The sequence below is a fragment of the Anas acuta genome, chromosome 12, assembly GCF_963932015.1.
Source record: "Anas acuta chromosome 12, bAnaAcu1.1, whole genome shotgun sequence".
NCBI lineage: Eukaryota > Metazoa > Chordata > Aves > Anseriformes > Anatidae > Anas > Anas acuta.
The window spans coordinates 12,500,000-12,519,004 of NC_088990.1; the positions used below are offsets into that span (position 1 = coordinate 12,500,000).

Consider the following 19,005-nt stretch of genomic DNA (forward strand, 5'->3'; position numbering starts at 1 on the left):
CCCAGCCCAGGAAGGAGAACGGGCCGTGTCCACCTCCACATCCACGTCCCATTGACACCGGCCATGCCCCGTTGATCCTACCCATTTATTCCCACTGAGACTTGGACCTGCTTCATCCTCACCACCTTGCCCGATGCTCTGGGCTTCCTATTGCCACCAGCTGCCCCTCTCATCCCTCCCTGGGGGCGGTGGGCCGGCTCCTTCCCACCTCCCCAACCCCACCTTCCCTTCTCCCAGGGGAGCAGGCTCTTGAGAGCCAAGCTTGGCTCTCACATCTCCATCCCATGGCACCAGGAGGGCTCGGCGATAACAACCCAGGGAGCGAGATAGGAACGATCTGAGGGGGGTGGAAGCAGTTGTGAGCAATGCATTTTCCTGCTGCAGGCGTTCTGCAAGGAGATAACCTCCGCCAGGCGGTTATCCAGCTCCAGAGCACGCAGTGGAAGCGTTGCTGGAGATAAGCAGAGCCGGGGAGGATGCGACCCCCCGCTCGCTGCATTGCAGAGCGAAATCAGGCTGGGGAGGACACAGCCGTGCTTTTGGGGATGCTCCCGCCCCGCAGCAGCCTTTTATTCTCCCCCATTGCGCAGAGTGCCACAGGGCTGGATGGGTGAGGATGAGGAGGGAAGAGCCTCAGCATCCCGAGGTGGAAACAGCTCCCGGCTAGCCCTGCAATCCGAAAGGAGAGCCTGAAGGCGAGCTGACTGCGTGGTTATAAAGAAGAAGCATTGCACGAGGTGCTGGTACATTACTTGCAGTAATTCAGCTGTGGAACAGCAAGGAACAAATAAGACAAGATGCTGTACATTAGCAGAGGCAGGAGGCATAGCCTCTCCCTTGGAAAAACAAAGCATTTGTCTTCCAGCCACAGCCAGCACCCGGCCCCAAGCGATGCGTGGTCCCCAGGGGCCACCGAGGCAGGGGGGGAGGTGGCTGGGGGCCCACGGGCTCCCGGGCTTTTACAGGAGATGGAGCAGCCGAGAGCCTCGCAGGGTGTTTGGGATGCAGGCGTTGTCACAGCTCCTGGGGAGCCGGGCTTCATTTTGCTTTTATTTTCCCTGACCTCCTCCCCAGGTAACCCATTTCTGTGCGTTTTCCCCCCAGGATGGCAGAAGCGAGGAACTCGCTTTGCTCACCGGCCCCAACCGGAGGCAGCTGATTCGCATGCAAAGCCGAAATTCTGCTTTAAAACCCATCAAACCGTGCCAAACGCCAGCACGGTACCCGCCGGCGGGCGAGGAAAGGGCAAGAATTAGCAAAGCTGTCGCATCTCATCCCCGGGGCGCGGAGCAGCCGGAGCCGCCGTTCCGGGTCGTGTCCTCGTTTTATTTGCTGATTGTTTCTTTATTGCTTCTGGAGGAAACACGAGCCCTTTGCCCCTTCCTCCGCCGGCTCTCGTGAGATGCCGGGCGCTGTTTGGGGCTTTCCCGATGTTTTGGGGGGGCTGAGAAAGGGTTGGGAATAGGGAACGGGGAGGGATGCCCCCATCCTGGCCTTCTCTGGGTGTTTGGGGCTGGTTTGGAGTAATTTTGAGCAGTTTTTGGTGTGGGCAGATGGATGTTAATAGTTAACATCCTATTAATAATAACCCCCATCCTCTCCCCTCTTGAATTTCACCCCCAAACCCACCCAAGCAGGCTTTCCTGCTAAATAATGCCAGCAAAACCCCTCTGTGCTTGTTTCTGGGCATGTGGAGGAGCACGAGGACGTCGCCTGCAGCTTGGGCTGCTCTGATTTTTTTCCCCTGTGCCCCTCCTTGCATCTTTCTCCAGAAGTTATTAAGGAACAAAACTGCCTCTATTAATCACACCTATCCAATGGGGCCTGGCTGTGAAAACAGCTCGTAAAAATAAATAACCAGCTGTTGACACGCAGAGTAATGGAGGGAGCAAAGAGGAGTTGTCCCATCCCATGTCTCCCCGTGGTGGTGGCACATGGGACAGGGATATCCCAAACCCTGATGTCCCTACTTGGGAAAATAAAATTGTCTTGGGGTCCCAGCCCTGGGGTCACGGGGAGATGCAGAGGGAGGTGATGCTGATGCAGCTGCAGTGCAGACAAAGTCCTAAAAACTAAAACAAAATGCCTAAAAGCCTTAAAAAAAGGATTTTAACTCCTTCTTCCAGCTAATGGGGGTAGATTCCCGACAGTGGGCAGGTTCTGGGTTGTTAGCATCATAACTTATAAAAGTTGCTGATAAAATATTACCAGAAATACAGCCTTGCCTCACACCGCATCCCCAGGTGATGCCATGAGGGTCCCCAAAACCCATCGTTGCCATTCCTGGGGTTAATTCCCCTAAAAACTGTCTGTGGGTTCTCATTTTTTTTTTTGTTTTGTTTTTCCTGTCCCATTTTCCCTGCTGATAAAAGGGAAGAGCATCAAGCTATGATTTTGGGGTGAATATAGAGCACTTTCTGAGAAAACCTGCCACCAGATTGCACCGGCTCCTCGTACTTCCTAGCAAGTGCCTGTGGTAAACGGGGATAAAACCCCCCAGGGAGGGATCTTTGCCCTTCCCAGCCCTGCCACCAACCCCTCCGGTGTGCCCACATCCCCAGGAGAGGCTTCCCTCTGCGGGCACATATATACATAGGATATATATATGGATATATATATGTTATGGCTGGCATTTCTCCATGACGAACAGTTTATTGAGCTGCATCTTCCGTCCACAAAACAGTTTAAAATTCCCTGAGCCTCGAACACGACGGGTAGGTAGTTGGACGTTTGCCTTCTCTGCCACCTTTTCATCTCGATTTTATTCGTAGTAGCGATGTATTTAAATATATATTTATATATATATATATATATTTCTGACCCTGCCCAGGCTCCCCACCCACCCCACCCAACCCTCGGCCGCCCCCAACCCGCTCGGGAGCCGGCGTCAGTTTTTCCTTTTGCTTTTCTGCCTGATGTAGGGCAGCACCGTCTGGGTGCTTTTGTCGGCCACAGTCTGTGTGCTGCTGTTCCTCGTCGGCCGCCGGGCCGCCACCGGCCCCCCGCCGCCACCCCCAGGGGGATGCTTCGAGGTGGCCTTGCGGCCGGGCTCCTCGCCGCAATCCTCGCCCGGGGAGCCTTCGTCGGCGCCATCCCCGTCGTCGTCATCGTCGTCGTCGCAGCACAGCGCGTGGTACAGCACCTTGTCGCTGAAGCGGACCCGCTCCCGCGTGCCGGCCGGCCGCTGCTGGGGACCCCTGTGGTGGGCACCGAACGCCTCCTCGCTGGAGGAGTCCGGGGTCCCCCCCCGGGGCCCGTTGGCGATGGGGACGCCGCCGTTCATCAGCCGGTAGTCGGGCTGGCGGCACGGCGGCGGCGGCTGCTGCGGCCGGGGGGGCTCGGGCCCGTCCCCTTGGTCGGAGGGGGTGGAGGCGTCGAGGAAGGAGCAGAACTCCCAGCTGTCGGAGAGGATGTCGGCGGCGGCGAAGTCGAGGGGTCCCAGCTCGAAGGCGGCGCCCCCTTTCTCGCTGCTGGAGGTGCTGCTGGCCGTCGCCGTCGTCCAGTCGTCGGGCTCCAGCTCGAACTCGAAGTCGGACGTCAGACGGTCGATCTGGCTCACCACCTGCGGACGGACAGACGGACGGGTGAAGCCCACCCACCCGCACGGCGTTTTCGGGGCACGTGGCACCCTTTAGTCCCTCACACCCGGCCGTGTGGAGCCATCAGTGAGCACCACCTCCTTTGCCCCCCCCCCCAAATTTCAGCTCCACAGATGGGGAAACTGAGGCAGGGCTGTCCCCAGGTCGTGTGATGGGTTCTCCCAGGCTTGTTCCCGAATCCACCATCCCTTCCAAGGGGTTTATTATGCCAAGGACCTGTTGGAATGTGGTGGCTTGGGCACAGGGGGGTGTCCCCAACATGCCTCCGTGGTAAAGGGGCTGGCACCCAAGTGTGTCTCTTTCCATGTTATTTCCATGGCTATTTATCAGGATTGCTCTGCTCTCCCCTTCCTTTTCCTTCCCCTGCCCTTCCACATGTCCTTTCCTCGTGGAAAGAAACCATGAGCTTCCCAGAACGAGGATGGGAAGGCAAATAAACGAGCAGCCTCCTGGCACCTTGCAGTCCACGCTGAAACCAAAAATCCACGCACCACCAAAACCACTCCACAAACCACCAAAAATCCGCTCCGTCTCCACCAGCGTCACGCCCAGTGCGCCTCCTCATCCACCAGGAATAATTAATTGCAATGCTAAACCATCCCCCCATCGTTTCGGATCTTGAAGGTCTTTTCCAAGTTCTGATTCTGTGATTTTGCTGCCGTTACCCTGTTTTTTGAGCACTTTTAGAGGAAAGCAAGTCCTCAGGCTTAGATCCCCCCATCCCATCTTCACTGCAGAGGCTTCCCCCTGACCTTCACCCCATGCCCTTGCTCTGTGCATCCTCACCCTGTGCTAGATGCCAGCATGCAGCAGTTTAGGGAAAACCCTATAAAATACCATAAATGCACCGTAAACCAGCACCCAACAACCCGGGGCCATTCTGGAGGACAAAATGCAGCCTGGTGTCCCCAGGGATTTGGCTCAGGGTGACCGGGCTGGATTGGGAAGCCCATGGGAATGGTGAGACCCTGCCTGAGGTCCGACCAGGAAGATGCAACCTGGGGGTGTGTTGGACGTGGTGGCAATGAAACGGCCCCAATTGGCCCCACCTGGACCCCCCATCCCGCCCTGCTCATGGCCCAGGAGCCCACACCAGCTCAACGTGGAGCTGTGCAGGTCCTTGCCCCAGCCCTACATGCTGTGGGTACCTTGCCTTCTGCATGAACCCCTTGTAGGTCACCCCCCACCCTGCTTCCAGGTTAGACCCCGGCCCTATGTCACAGCCTTGTCCCCCAGAGGGTTTTTGGGTCCCCAGAGCGGGGCAGAGCCAAGCAGAGCACACCCAATCCCCACCAGCAGAAAGCGAGGGGCTTTTCCCAGGCTTTCAGCCCTTGCCCAAGACCCCAGACCTCTTTTCTTGCCTCCTTGACCATGCTTTGGCTCTGGAGGATGCTGAGAGCAGGCTGGGACCCCCGGCTGGAGCTGCAGCAGCAAGAAACTGCCTGGATGAGAAAAGGAGATCGCTGCTGTCCCCAAAGTGCCACCAGCTTGCTTTTTATTTCCTTTTTCTTTTTCTTATTTGGGTGAGAAAGGGTGGAAAAAAAGCCTCTGTGACCTCTTCCTTCTCAGTGATGACAAAGAAGAAGGAAAAAGGGCAGGAAGAGAGCCGTCCCTGGGAAACACCCGGCTATTATTATTTTTTAATAAGGCAGAAAATGATCTCACCGAAACCCTTGGCTAAAATGAGATCACCTCCGCTTTCCTGGAGGCTGCGAGCACGGCACCAGCTCCAGGGCCAGCGCATCCTCCCCAGCCCAGGGGGTCCCAGCTCCTCCTCATCCTCACCCATCCCCGGGACCCTCGGGGGGCTGCTGGCACCTGGGTGCCGGGAGGAGCCACATCCTCACCGCCCCCCCCCAGTCCTCGGGGGGATTAGTGTCACACCAGCCACGCTCACTCTATTTTTAGGAGCGCCCTTCCCTGCACTTTCTATTTTAAATGGGCGGTGGGGGGGTGTTAAGTACCTCCGTGCAGCTCGCTACCTGCTGAGGATTTAAATGTAAAGCAGGATTTGGTCTTTTCTCCCCCCCCCCCTTCTGCTACATCTGGCTGCCAAAGCGTTTTAGCAGGGCGAGCTGGGATGGGAACCATGGGGAGGGAGGGACGGACCAGATCCCATTGCTCTGCATCAGGTTGGTTTTTTGGGGGAGACCCCCGTGATGGGTGGCCCTGGGGGCTGCAAGTGGCCGAGGGGGTCAGGGTGTCCCCAGCGTGAGCCACAGGGGTGCCAAGAGGGGTTCCCTCCTCCTCCCTCACCTGTAGGTCTCACTTTGTGACAAAAAGCAGTCTTTTTCTTATTTTTTTCAGCTAAAATGGATGGAGCTCATCTCCACCCCAAACACCAGGCTTCCACCCCCCAAAAAAATGAATCCTCAGCAGCCTGCGTGTTCCCAAACGTGACCCTTGGGCTAAACATCCACAAGCAAATAAATGGGACAGAGCCAGCCTGCAGGACCAGCGTGGGACCAGCCGCCACCAGTCACCCAACTGGGAGCACTGGGTGCTCCCCCCCTGCCTCCGGGGGCTCGTGTGTGGTCCCTGCACCCAAGGACAGTGCCGGGAGCTCTTCAGCTAAAATCCCGCGTGCCCCCGGCCGGGTGTTCCCCTCCCCAGCTGGATACCTGCCGAGGCAGATGTTGCACATCTGGAGCGCCATTGTTTTGCTTCATTTTCAATAGTTTGGGTAATCAGCTCGGCTGCAAATCATGCCCCGGCTCGGCGGCTGGCGTTTCGGCATTTCGGCCGTGCTGCTTCTCATTCAGGAGGGAATCTCTCGGCGAAGGTGCTGGGGAGGCGGCGGACGGGGCGGGAGGAGGAGAGGGGACTTCAAAGCGGCGCGGGGATGGGTAACGCATCTCCAGGAGAGGGTGGACGGGAGCGGGGCCGGGAGATGCTCGGGATCAAAGTGATCCAGCGGCCCCTGCCTCGCAGCCTTTGAAGCAGAGCGGCGGTGGGATCAAAGCAGGGGGCGGTGGGGAGTTTAGGGTTGGCTTTGGGTCTGGCTGCGTGGCTGTGAACCCCCTCGCCTCCCTTCCCAAAGGCTTTCCCAACCTCAAGCATCAACTCCCAGGGCAAGCCGTGGGGTTTGCTCCCTGTTCCCACAGCTGTGCCACTGCTCCAAAGCATCCCTGAGGATTTTGCCACCGTCGCATTGAAAAGCAATCCCTCTGCCAGGAAAAGGAGCAGCCCCAAAGCCTCCAGCAGCCCCCACGACCCCGCAGCCTGACTTGCCCAGGGCTGGGACCTTCCTGCATCTCCCCAAACACTTCTCAGCGAGGGGAAGGTAAATATTGATCAGCAAATAAATGATTAATTGGAGCTCGCTTGCAAGCAAGCCAGGAGAAGCTGGGTTTAGGGGGGCCTCTCCCCAGGCTGACACGAATAAACGAGCAAGCCCTGTTGTCTGGTCCAGCGGCCGGAGCATCGCTGGGCCATTTGCTGCATCATCAGCTGCTAAAGAGTTCAAAATCATCGCGTGCCTCTCCAAAACGTGCCGCTACAATAACCAGCCGCCTTCTCGCCGTGAACTTCCCAAAGCATTGCCAGCTAATCACCTATTGATTACAACATTATGAAGGTATTTGTTAGCGGAAGCATTGCGCTGCAGGTCCTCCTCCCGCAGAGGGAATGCCAGGGGACGTCCTGGTGGCACCTGCTGCTGTGCTGGCACCCGGAGGGGAGCGTGGGGGTGACGGGGCACTCGCCATGGGATTTTGGGGCTTGGGGATGGAGAATGTGGGAACTGGGGGTGCAGGTAGAGAGGATGAAGGATATGGGTACCAGAGATGGAGGATTTGGGTACAAGAGGTGGGATGAAGGATGCGGGTACCAGGGATGGGATGGAGGATGCAGGTACTGGGGATGAAGGATTTGGGTATCAGGAACGAAGGATTTGGGTACCAGGGGTGGAGGATGTGGGTTCCAGGGACAGGATGGAGGATTTGGGTACCAGGGGTGGAGGATGCGGATCCCGCTCAGCGGAAGCACCTTCGGTCCGGGCCTCCTGCGTGATTTTTACTTCCAGCGTGCGATTTCAGGCAGAGATTTAATAATCATTTTCCCCGCACATAATACAGCCCTGTCGTGGAGTGCTGGGGAATAATTATATACACAAAAGGGAAGAGGGAGGGAGGGAGAGCGGGAGCACAGAGGCTGGTAAAGCAGCATCCTGGGTACAGCGGACATCTGGAACGACAGCCTTCAGGTGGGGAACGCTTGGGGGAGCGAGGGGTGAGCAGGGCTGGGGACAGATCCGCCCCATTCCTCGCAGAGCACGTCCAGCCCTGTGCCCCAACCACCCGGCAAAGCCCCGCGAGGAGGGGATGGATGCATGGGGAGGAGAGGGTGGGGGTCTCCAAAGCCCCATGGCTGGCCACAGACCTGGTGGTTTGGTGTGCACCCCCGGGGACTCATGGTGTGTCCCCTGCCCTCCTTGTCCCCATCTCCTCGGGCTCCTCCTGGCCCTGGCTCATCACTTTGTTGGGTTTTGCAAGGCCAACGCCTGCCTGGCCCTGGGGGAACGGGGAACACCAGAGCTCTGCTGGGCGAGCCTCGGTGTGCTTTAGCTCCAGCTCACATTGAGTTTTACACCACTTTTTAGGCACTCAAGCCCTTGCTGTAGGGTCGCGTGGTTCTGCTGGAAGACTTGTTGAGAAGGGTCAATGTTTAAGACCTCTTTGTGGAGGGGATTTTGGGGCCACCGACCTGGCCACATTGCCCCATGCTGCAAAGGGCCCTCCTGTGGGAGGTCACCGGTGCCTCAGGACATGCTGGCTCCCCCCTAGAGTCACCCCCTGGCCACGACATTTCTCCCCAGAACCTCTTCCCCTCTTCCCTTCCCCTTCCCCTCTTCCACATGCTGGTCCAGCCTGGTTTGGGCAGCTTCCCGAGGATGCTGCTGAGATGCTGGGGGTCTTCCAGCCCCAAGAGGCTGAACCAAAGAGTTAAGCTCTGGAGCGCTCAGGAAAGATGCTTGGATGCTTGTGGTGGTCCCTCCTGGCCCTAAATCCATGAGCTTTGCAAAAGGGGCACTGAAGTGGCCATGAATTGCCATCAGCCTCCTTTCGAAGGCCTCTTTAAGCTCCTGGAGGAGTGTGAAGTGAGCTCAGGCTAAAAGGAAAATAGCTCTGCCTCCTGATTATTATTATTATTACTATTTTTAATCCATCAGGGATTTGTCAAAAGGGGTTTGGGGCTACCCCGCGGGAGCTGCAGGAACCGGGGGCCTTTCTTTGCTCTGCGTGCCGCCTGCTGAAGGGACGAGGGCCCCGATGGGGTGGTGTGGTGGGATGTGGTGTCCCCTGGGGGACAACCTCCCCTAAAACCCCACAAACCAAGCAGAGCAGCCCCAGAAAGGACAGCGGGGCTTTCAGGGGATGCTTTGGGCTGGGAGGTGTCACGTCCCTGAGCACGGCCCGCGGGGACACGGCTCTCCCCCACCTCCAGAAACAACCCGACCACCCCAACGGCACAACTGCCCCATCCCAAAAGCAAGCTGCCCCGCTGTGCTCGAGGCCACCACGCAACGAGCAGCCACAGGGACATCCCCGGCCCCCAGCCACATCCCCGCCACCCAGAGCAGAATTAACCCCCCCCCCAAACCGCTGCCGTGCCTCTGGGCACGCAGCGAGCCTCGGCATCAAGGTCAAGAGCAATTTTCCCAAATCCAGCCTATTTCCCCCCATTTCTTTGGAGGTGAGGCTGGTAGGGGCAGGGTGCTTCAGGCTGGGCCGGGGAGGGGGGGACAGCGGGGGGCTCCCGGTGCCTGCTCCCACCCCGGGTCCCCTCCCCATCACTCTCCTACCTCCCGGAGCTCCTTGGCGACCTCCTTGAGCTCCTGCAAGATGCCTTCCAGCTGCCCGATGACCATTTTCATCCGGCTGCGGATCCTCTCCCTCTCGCCCTCGCTTTTGCCGCTGCTACAGTTGCTGCTGCTGCTGCTGCTGCCGGGGGGGTCACTGGGCTGCCTGTCCCGGCAGCTCGGCGAGTCCATCCTTCCCTAGCGGCCTCGGCTCCCGGCCCCGAGGGCTCTGTCCATCCTGCTCCCCCCTAACCCGGTGGCCTGGCGTCCGCGCAGCCCCTCTCGGCCGGGGAGCTTTCACCATCTTAACGCCCCGAAGGAGTCCCCGTTCGCCTCCCCGCCCCGCCACCGAGGCTGTTTTTGGGGGGCTCCGGGCCGCGGCGGGGAGCGCCGGGGCTGCCGGGGGCTGCTCCACGCTCGGGGCGCAGCATGCGGGGCCGGGCGGGGGGCCGGGGGGGCTCAGCCAGCGGCCCCGGGGAGGCACGGGGGGACCATGGAGGAGGAGGAAGAGTCCCTTGGATGTCCCAGGAAGCGAAAATCCAGCGGCTGGCGCTTTTCCTGCTCGCCGGGGCCGGGGAGGGCGATGCGGGGCTGGGTGCCCCCCCAGGAGCGATGCCGACCCCCTCGCTGGGCCCTCGCTGGCTCCTCGGTAGGGCGGTGGGGGGGGGCTCCGGGCCGGGTCCGCGTGTCCCCAGGGTCCCCTCCTGCAGGGACAGACGGACGGACAGACAGACAGCGGGGGGGAGCCGGCCCTTGCGGAGACAGAAAGCTTGGCGGGGGGCGGGAGGGGGGGGATGAGGGGGGGGGGGGGCTCTGCACAACACCACCACCACCACCCCCTCCTCCCTCCCTCCTCGCTTTGAGACCTGCAGGCTGGGGTCCGGACGGACAGACGGACGGACAGACGGACGGACGGACAGCCCGGGAACTTACCGGCACGGCGGTGAGAGGGCAGCCGGGTCCAGATTGCCCTTTCCCCACTCCTGGCTCCGGTCCAAGCTCTTCCTCCTCCTTTTATTATTATTATTATTAATAATATTATTTTTGTCTTCCTTCCTCCCCCTCCTCCTCCTCCTCCTCTTCCTCCTCTTCCTTCTCCCTCAGGGTTTCTGCGTGGGGTCCTGGGGCCACCTTCCCTCGGCTGCTGTTGGAAGGGGTGAGATGTTACCTGCAGGGCTGGGGGGGGGGGGAACACGTCCCTTGGGACCCCTCTGCTTTAAGGGGGGGCAGCCGGAGTCCCCCTTTTCCCCCAGAGGGTCCAAGCCTCGTCTGAGAAATGCGGGGGCACCCCCTTTGCCCCCAAATGCCCCCCACCCTTCCCTCGGGAGGTGGAGAAAGGCAGCGAAGGTGGAGGCGGAGTGGCGGGGGGGTAGGGGGGGGCACCCCGTCAGCCTGGGGGGTGCGAGCAGGGTGGGGAGAGACGTGATTGCATCCTCCCAAGCCGGTACCCGCATCCTCCAGCCATGGTACCCGCATCCCTGCTACCAGCATCCGTGGTACCCGCATCCGTGGCACCCGCATCCTCCAGCCCTGGTACTCGCAGCCCTGGTACCCAAATCCCTGCTCCCTGCATCCTCCATCCCCGGTCCCCTCATCCTCCATCCCCTCATCCTCCATCCCCTCATCCTTCATCCCCTCATCCTCCATCCTCCCTCCCCGCATCCTCCATCCCCGTTCCCCCCGGGACCGACCGGCGGCGGCGGTGCCGGTTCAGGGCCGGCCGCCCCCTGGGCTCCGGGGGGGGGGCGGAGGGGGGCGGGCGGCTCCCGGCGCCCCGGGCAGAGCCATGGGGCGGGGGGGGAGCGGCGGTGGGCGCCCGGCCCCGGCCCCGGCCGCAGCCTCCCCGCGGCTCCCGGCTCGGCTCGCCCCGGCGGCTGCTGTGTCAGAGAAAGGGGCCGAGCCTCGGCGGGCGGGGGGGGCTTAAAGGAGCCGGGGAAGCCTTTAAAATGAGGGGAGGGGGGAAACTGAGGCACGGCCGGGGGGGTGCTCGCTGCTTGTGCCCAGCCCGGGTGAGTCGGGGGGGGTTTAGGGTGGGAAAAGCGCCCCGCTACACTCCGTGTCTTGGGGGGGGTGTTGGTAGAAATGGCTAAAAAAGACAAAAAATGCATGTCCTCGGTGGGAAAGCGTCATCCCAGTGATGGGTGCGGTGGGGTGTGGGGGGGGGCTCATCCATCACCAAGCTCTGCGGGCCCGGCTCCAGCCAAACCCCATCTCTGGGTGATGCTTTGGGCGCTCTCCTGATGCCCAGGGGGGTTTGGGGTCAGGGTCCCCCCTGAGCTGAAGCCGTGGTTGTCTGGCTGTCTGTCCATCCATCCTGCCTCGAAAGCTGCAGTCAGAGCGTCGGTGAGGCCGAAGGCTCCCGCGTGGTGCCACCATCGTGGTCGCCACCGTCACGCTGCTGGCAGGTGCCCCTCGCTGACGTCTGGCTTCCCCGCCGTGACTCACCGGCACAGATGTAATTTCTAATTAAACGGTGCTGCTTCTCAGGGCCGCTCCTTTCCGTTTCTTCTGCATTTTGATTGGAGTGTCGGTCGGTTTTCCACCGGTTTGCCGATTCCCCCTCTTCCTCAAGATCAGCCCGGAGAGATGGGGGATGCAGAAACCCGTGCCGGCAGCGCCGAGCCGGGGAAAGCCTCGGGTCCCAGCCGCTGGGGGAAAACCTGCGGAGAATCTGTTAAGAAACAGCAAGAGAACAAAAATAATCCCCTAAGAAGCCTCTGCTCCCGGCAATGCTTCAAAAGCTGCTTCTTGCTCCGTCTCCATCACACCTCCCCAGCACCTGGGCCGGCGGGACCTGTCCTGCTGCGTCCCTGGGACAAATCCCATCGGATGCTCGCACTGACATGGACTTCATCCTTGTGCCAAAAAACATGGCTTGGAAACTCCTTTCTGCACCAAAACATGTTCAGGAAGCTTAGCACAGGCATTGGGGAGAGCGCTGAGCCCCTGGGGTGAAGTCCCAATCCTTGCCCTAGGTGATAATGAGGTTGGGAGGGATTTTGGGGGGAGATGCCCATGGATGATCAAAGTACCGTTGTGTTTGAGAAGTGCTGGGTTTACAGAGTTGCTCACTTCAGGTGCTGGAAACATGCTTGGGCCACGTGTTGAAGCTGGGCCTGGGCAATTTGGGGTCAACTTCTCTTCCAGCAGGTAAAAATTATTCCCATAAAAAAGGAACATCAGCATGAGCGGGACCCCTAAAACGGATCGCTTGGTAGGAATGGGACGTGGGAGCATTCCCAGATGCTTTGGAAATGGGAAACTGAGCTAAAGACCCTATTGCAGTGCCTTTTGTTTCCCAATGGAAAACGTATATCCCACCACACAGAGCTGAAAATTCAACATATATTGGACTTGTGCAGGTGGTGGAGCAAGGAGCCAGCTGGTGGCCCAAATTAACCCCAAACCGAGGGCTGGGCTCAGCCCAGATGCAGCCCACCTGGGAAGGATGCTATAAAAAGCTTCAAGGCACCCTAACACCTCCCTAAAAGGGGTCTGAGCAAGAGGATTTGAGGTTTGGGGCTTTATATTTTAGCAAGGGGCGTTTGTCTTTGTGCAAGCTGTGGTGCTGCTGAGCGGTGGAGTAACCCCAGAAAAGGGTTTTTCCATATGGGACCTGGGCTCTGGGGATTTCTGGCTTCATTTGCAAGTGTGTGGGGCTTGTATTGGAAGATGCAGTGGAGTAGGCAGGGAGCAAAAAGGGCAAATTTCAGTGCTCTTAATGGTTTTTTGCTTCGTTAGCAAAATGGCTGTTAATCACCCCAGCAAGAATAGTGGAGCCTGCTAGGGGCTGGAGCTGATGGATGCCCACCAGTGGTGGAAAGATGAGAAAAATACAAAAATTCCCACTTTTGGCTCTGGTAGAGCGATAGAGATGTTTGTTTGGGAGAAACAGGCTCTGATGCTGTGTGTGGGGCTGAAAAACTGGGGTGCTGCAGAGCTGCACGACTGCCCTGTCCCTCATTTTGCCTTGGGTTTTCCCTCAGTTTCCCTTGGGTTTCTGGGTTTTGGTGCCCTGGGAGAGCAGGGGAGGTGCTGGGAAGCTGGTGGGCAGCAGGCTGTGGGTTTGGGTGAATAAAAGGCCTTTTTATATGCTGTTATTTTATGCATTATGTGGTCAGAGCTCGGCCTCCAAGAGCATCTGTGGGGGTCAGGCACTAAGGTACCTGTTCTGCCATCCTTAGCTACATGTGGCTGTATTTTTTGGGGTGGGTGTTTGTTTGCTGCCACACTTCAATTAAGTGGAAATCTTTATTAATGATGATGAATTTAAAAAGTTGTATTTGGTCACAGCAGCTGGTTTTGGGACTGGGGGCTTTCTGGGGCTGTGGTAAAACTTGGTCTTGGAGGAGCACTAGAAGAGGTCCAGGGCTCTTGGCAAAGTGGATTTTTTCCACCAGCTATTCCAAACCTGCCCAAATAAATACTGAAAACAAAACTAAACCTATTCCCCAAGCGCTGGGATCGGGTTTTCCAGCTTCCCTTGCACTTTCCTTTCCCTTCGAGGGATGCAGCATCAGCAGTGATGCTCTCTGAACAAAATGCTGATTTGCACCAAACCGTGTCTTTTTTCCCCTTCCCTTTGCTTGACATCTCCTGCCAGGACAGCCGTGGAGCAGGGCTGTGCTGGGAGGTGTCCTTGGAGCGGTGGGCTCGGTCCTGTCCTCGGGGGGGGACCTCTGCAAGGAGAATGCCAAACAGATGGGCTCGACCTCTGGCAAGGGGACCTTGGGCTAATCTCATTGCTGTGGGTTGCCTGCAGGATTAGACTGGCTCCTTGGGCTTCATTTACATTTTTAAAAGCTTTGTCGTGACCTTAGCCGTGTTTCTGGCTCTTGTCCTTTCTCTGTGGGCACCGGCTCTGCTTGAAGATGCTCCAGTGTGGCTGGGGAGAGGGCTATAAATAGGAAGAACAAAATGAGTGGGGTTAGGGATGTGCTGGCTGTGTTTGGAGACCCTGGGTGACTTGGTTTTGTATTTCTGGGGGGTTTGCAAGAGCCATTCCAGCATCCCATGGGGCCCTGGCTGGGATGGCTTTGAGCTAAGGGTTTCTTGATGCTCGCCGATAGCTTCCCCCCAGGTTGCATTTGTTTCCTTGCTTGTTGAATAGAGAAGCACAAATAAGTGCAAATCCCCAGGGTGTGGGAAGTGTCTCACTTAAGCTTTAAAAAAAAAAAAAAAAAACACACACACACCACACTCTTCTTCCCTTCTAACTCCTTGTAGTATGGCAAGGAACGGGAATCACCTCCCATTGAAATTCTGTGCACTTGAGTGGTTTCTCTCCAAAATGAAACTGCTCCCCCGGGGCAGCCTCTGCCACATGCCACTAGCATTTGCTTTCCTGACCTGGCTTTTAAAAGCAATTATGTGATGAAAAGGGCAGTTCTCAGCCTACGCCTTCTCCTGGGTAATGTTGGAAATATTAAGGATAAAATTGGTTCCTGCTCCTTCCCAGCCGCCAGTGCCCATCCCCGTGGTGTCTGAGCCACCCCTTGGCTCCTGAGCAGAGCGCGGCGATCCTCTGGTTAGCCAAAACAGAAATTTCTATCAAAGCTGGTTTCAAACTGGATTTTTCCTTTTATTTAACAGGAATGGAAAAGCAAAATTGCAGGGAGTTTCCGAATGCAAATCTCCTTTCAGTGGCGGTGGCTTGTTGAAATGTTGCAGTGAAACAGCGCTGGCATCCTCCAGGCACAAAGAGCTCTTTGAAACTTGGACAAAAGCATGGAAATTTGGGGGTTGCCAAGCATTCCGTGGTTTTTTGGGCTGATTTTTTTTTCCTGGAAAACTTTGCCTGTCTCTGCTCCAGGGTCCTGCTTAGCAGGGCAGGTGAAAAAAAATCCTTTAAGCTTGGTAATCACAGAAGATGTATCTGAGGGTTTTATACCTTGGGGCTGGCTGAGGCCGGTGCTGGGATGTAGAAAAAACATTAGGAACCCCGAATGTTTCTGCTGCTCATTTATTTTGGAGGGGTAGATGGATTCAATCTGCTTTGTGCCTGCAGGCTTCCCAGCACAGCCTTATATGAGACAACAGAGAAGCTTCCCTGCCACATGGCAGGGACGGCTTTAAAAGCCAGGAATAGCTTTAAAAAGCTCAACCCCCCCATTTTTCCTCCTCCCCATGCTGCCAACCTATTCCACGGCATCCCTGGCTGGGGCTGGGGGGGATTTGGTGCGGGTTCCTCGCGGAGAGGCTGAGATTTCTGCAGCGTTGGGTTTCCATGACGACCTCCGCGCAGCATCCTTGGGAGCCAGCACCCCGAGATGCACCTACCTGGGAAATCGGGGGTAAAAATAATAATTTAAAAAAAAATATATAATGAAAAAATAGCGGAGGGTTTGCTGAGTCACTGCTGGCTTGTATTTATAGGCACTGGAAACCTCGCTTTGGGATGCTAATAATATATTTTGTTAATCACAAGGGCTGTGGCGGAGAGCTGCTCGCCTTCCAATTCCCTGCTGTGGCGGGGCTGGGTTTTGTTAAATAAACAGCCCGTGGATGTGGTGGTTTTTTTTTGGGGGGGAAATGAAGTCAAGAATTGTCCCCCAGATCTTCTGTGGGGTGGTGGGGAGGAGGATAGGGCTGTCCCCAGGCTGCAGGGTCGTGTACCTCGATTGAGGTGTTGGGTTTGTAGGGGCCCCTGAACCACATGGCGAGAGCTCAGTGGGGACCACAAATACATCCAGGGTGGAAAACCTGCTTTAATTAAGCCAAAATTTGCTCTGGATTTTATCCCTTCAAAGCTAGCAAAGGGCTCCTCGCGTGGATTGTCCCACCCCTTGGGTCGCCCCGCGGTGTTGTCCCCGATGCCAGCTTTGCTGAACCCGCTGGGAGGTGGCCACCGTGGGAGGGGAGTTCAAATTCCAGCATTAATTCTTTGCAGCAGCTTTTAAGGCACTTTTGCACAAAACATCCTCCAGATGAATATTTTAAATGGACTCTAGCAAGATGCTAATGGGTTTTTCACAGTTGATGATATTAAGGCCGTGTTCCTTCAAACCTTATGGAGCTGACTTTGAAGAGCTCGTGTTTTTCTTTTTTTTTCTTTTTTTTTTTTTTTCTTCTTGCTGCTTTCTTGTAATTCCTCCTCTGGCTGATGCCATGAGCTGTTTGCTTTCCTCCTGGCTAAGGTGGGCATCAGAAGGCTCTGATCCCATCTCGTGCCTTGCAGCAGTGGTTTTGGGGTCCTTTCCCTGTCCTTTGCAGGGAAGGGGACCTTTTCCTTGCATCACCTTGGAATTGCTCCTGCTTTGGACACACACCCTGCTTGCTGCAAGATGGGCTGCTTCTCCTGGGCCAGCCATCTCTTCCTCCCTCCAAGCCCTGTTCTCATTGCAGTGGATGGGATGTAAAATGGGGGGTGGCTTCCCAGGTGTAAAACAGGGCCCCTGCAGTTGGTGTTTTGCTGCACTCGCAAGGTTCAAAGGCACCAGCACAAGCTCCAGCTCAGGTCTCTTTGCCTGGAGCCTGCTGGGACAGCTTGGACAAAATGCATCTGGCTGCCTCTGAGCTATGGGGGAAATAGGTGTAAATGTAACTGATTTTTATTTTTTTTTCCCCCTGAAATATTCTGTAAGGGATCTATGTGGATAGGACGTAATGAGAAAGTGCTTATAGCCCCATGCTCGGCTCCTCCAGGCGTGCTTAGAGAAGATCCATCCCTCCTCATGAGCTGCCACGCGCTCGAGGAAAACGTGAAACGTTTGTCTAATCCTTCCCAAGTTAGGAAGATTTAAATTTTCTGGAAGCCTTCTTAGCTTTGGAGATGGCTGTGAGATGTCCGTGCCGTGCCTGAAACTTCAGAAGGCATCGCTTTAGTTACGCGAGTTCAAACTTTCCCACTCAAATGTGTTTGCTACAAGGCTTGGATTACCCGCCGCTATCTGCCTGGCTCTCCCTCTCTTTGCTAAGAGCCAAGTGCTTAAGTATAGAAGCAACTGCAATATATATTTTTTTCTTCCCTTGAAACTTGCAGGGGAAAAATAGCCTGGTGTGTTTAAACAGCTTTGCGGGCGTGTGGGCAGGCGCGCGGGAGGGTGCTGTGTGTTTGGGTGAGCCGGGGACGCGGCACTGGAGCGTGTCTGAGCTCTCACTCATGTCACAGCCACACGTGTGTGCGTGCTGGCTCTGCCTGGGGCTGAGCTGCACGGGATGCAAGTGCCTCCTGTGCTGGTACGGGGTCTGTGCCCCGGGGGGGTGCTGCAGATGCACATGGAGGGTGCTCTTCCCCCAGTACCCACCCCAGTTTTGCACCGCCAAAGGTAGGTACCTGCTCACCAGGGTGCAAGTCCCACCCTTAAAAAGGGGATATCCTGCTCTCTTTCTGTATAAAATGGTCGAAACTTTTTGGTACTGGGGTGCATCCCCAGCTGGGAGGAGGACTGGAGCCGTTCATGCCCAGCGGTGAGCTCAGGGTGACGGATTGCACCAGGAAAGCCAATCTGGTTTTATTTTTCTCCTCTTATCTCCTGCTCCCTCTCTGCTGTTACAGAAATTCAGGTGTTGTAAGAAATTGTTTGTGCTCCTGATATAATGCTGCCGGGGAGGGATTACCTGAAATCAGCATCAGTCCTGGAACAAGACTGTCCAGAGACGCTAAATCCGGCACTTTCTTAATGCTGGCTGAATTTTCCAGCCTGGGACAGGCTTTTCCAGCGAAGGGACAGCTCTCCTGGGCTTCGAGATGACACCTTTCTTCCTCGGTGAAGCTGAGAGTGACTCAACGCTATTCTTAACTGATGTTAGAAGTCGCTTTTAAGCAGTGTAAGACTTAATCCTAGCAGTGTGAGTCTAGGCAGGCGTGGAGCAGCCTATTTTCTGTGCTTTGTTTTTTTTCTCTGTATATACAAGTTCCTCCGTGTCTGCCTTGCATCTCCTTTAGCTCTTTCTTTGCCTTTTCTTTGCTTTACAGTGTGGCTTTCATCATTTCCCTGACCCATGAAGCTTTTTCCCTGCACTGTACCCTGACGCATGCATCTGCTGCAGGGGCAAAAAGGAGAAAACCTCATTTTTTTGGGGGTGCAGAAGCTCATTTCCAAAATTCTGGGGGGATGCTGGGGTTTGGCATTGTGGGGTGTTCGGCCACTTGGTTTCCTTGTTTGCAAGGGGAGCAAAACCCGCTGCAACACAAACTGTGCCCAAATAAATGCTGTTTCAGGGGAAATAATCTTCTTGTAAACCAGCAAAAACAGCCAGTTGCCCCAAAAAAAGTGTTTCTCTGTAAGAACAGGATCATCGAGGCTGGAAAAGACTTTCAAGATTATCAAGTCCATAGAGCCAGGAGGATTTGAGCTGGCTTTTTTATCAGGGCAAGTTAAATTCTTTGGAAAAATGTCACCTTATGTGACTTTGCGACGTCTGGCCAGGCTGCCGGTGCCAGGGACCAAAGCCAGCCCCGTGGGCGCCTGCTGGGAAATGTCACCGGGGTGTGGTGACCTTGGCTGGTGGCAGCATGGGGCAAAGGCTGGGATGCAAGCACAAAAAAAAAATAAAAAAAGAAAAACTTGATGCAAAAATATCTTTTGGTTTCCTTTTGTCCCGAGGTGCAGGGAAAGCAGGTGGGGTAGAGGGGGGAGATGGGGAAAATGTGGGTTTGTCAAA

At 56.4% G+C, this 19,005-nt stretch overlaps 1 protein-coding gene across 2 annotated transcripts; it reads right to left on the reverse strand.

Moving 5' to 3' along the window:
• Nucleotides 1-2,853: 2,853 nt before the first annotated feature.
• INSYN1 (inhibitory synaptic factor 1) lies at nucleotides 2,854-11,268 on the reverse strand. 2 transcript variants are annotated; one of them, XM_068695236.1, is made up of 4 exons: nucleotides 11,091-11,268; nucleotides 10,333-10,540; nucleotides 9,403-10,103; nucleotides 2,854-3,562 (listed from the first exon to the last, which is right to left on the reverse strand). In XM_068695236.1, the coding sequence occupies exons 3-4, from the start codon at nucleotides 9,589-9,591 to the stop codon at nucleotides 2,888-2,890; spliced, it is 864 nt and encodes a 287-aa protein (XP_068551337.1). In that variant the 5' UTR covers nucleotides 9,592-10,103; nucleotides 10,333-10,540; nucleotides 11,091-11,268; the 3' UTR covers nucleotides 2,854-2,887. The 2 variants fall into 2 exon arrangements, with proteins under 2 accessions (XP_068551337.1, XP_068551338.1); XM_068695237.1 differs by lacking the exon at nucleotides 11,091-11,268 and having other exon boundaries at nucleotides 10,333-10,896.
• Between the last annotated feature and the right edge of the window lie 7,737 nt (nucleotides 11,269-19,005).

What these genes read in the sequence shown, in the direction of transcription:
- INSYN1 (XM_068695236.1), bottom strand. Translation starts at nt 9,591, where the DNA reads ATGGACTCGCCGAGCTGCCGGGACAGGCAGCCCAGTGACCCCCCCGGC. An exon ending in TCGCCAAGGAGCTCCGGGAG is followed by an intron (nt 3,563 to 9,402) that starts GTAGGAGAGTGA and finishes GTCCGTCCGCAG; the next exon opens with GTGGTGAGCCAGATCGACCG.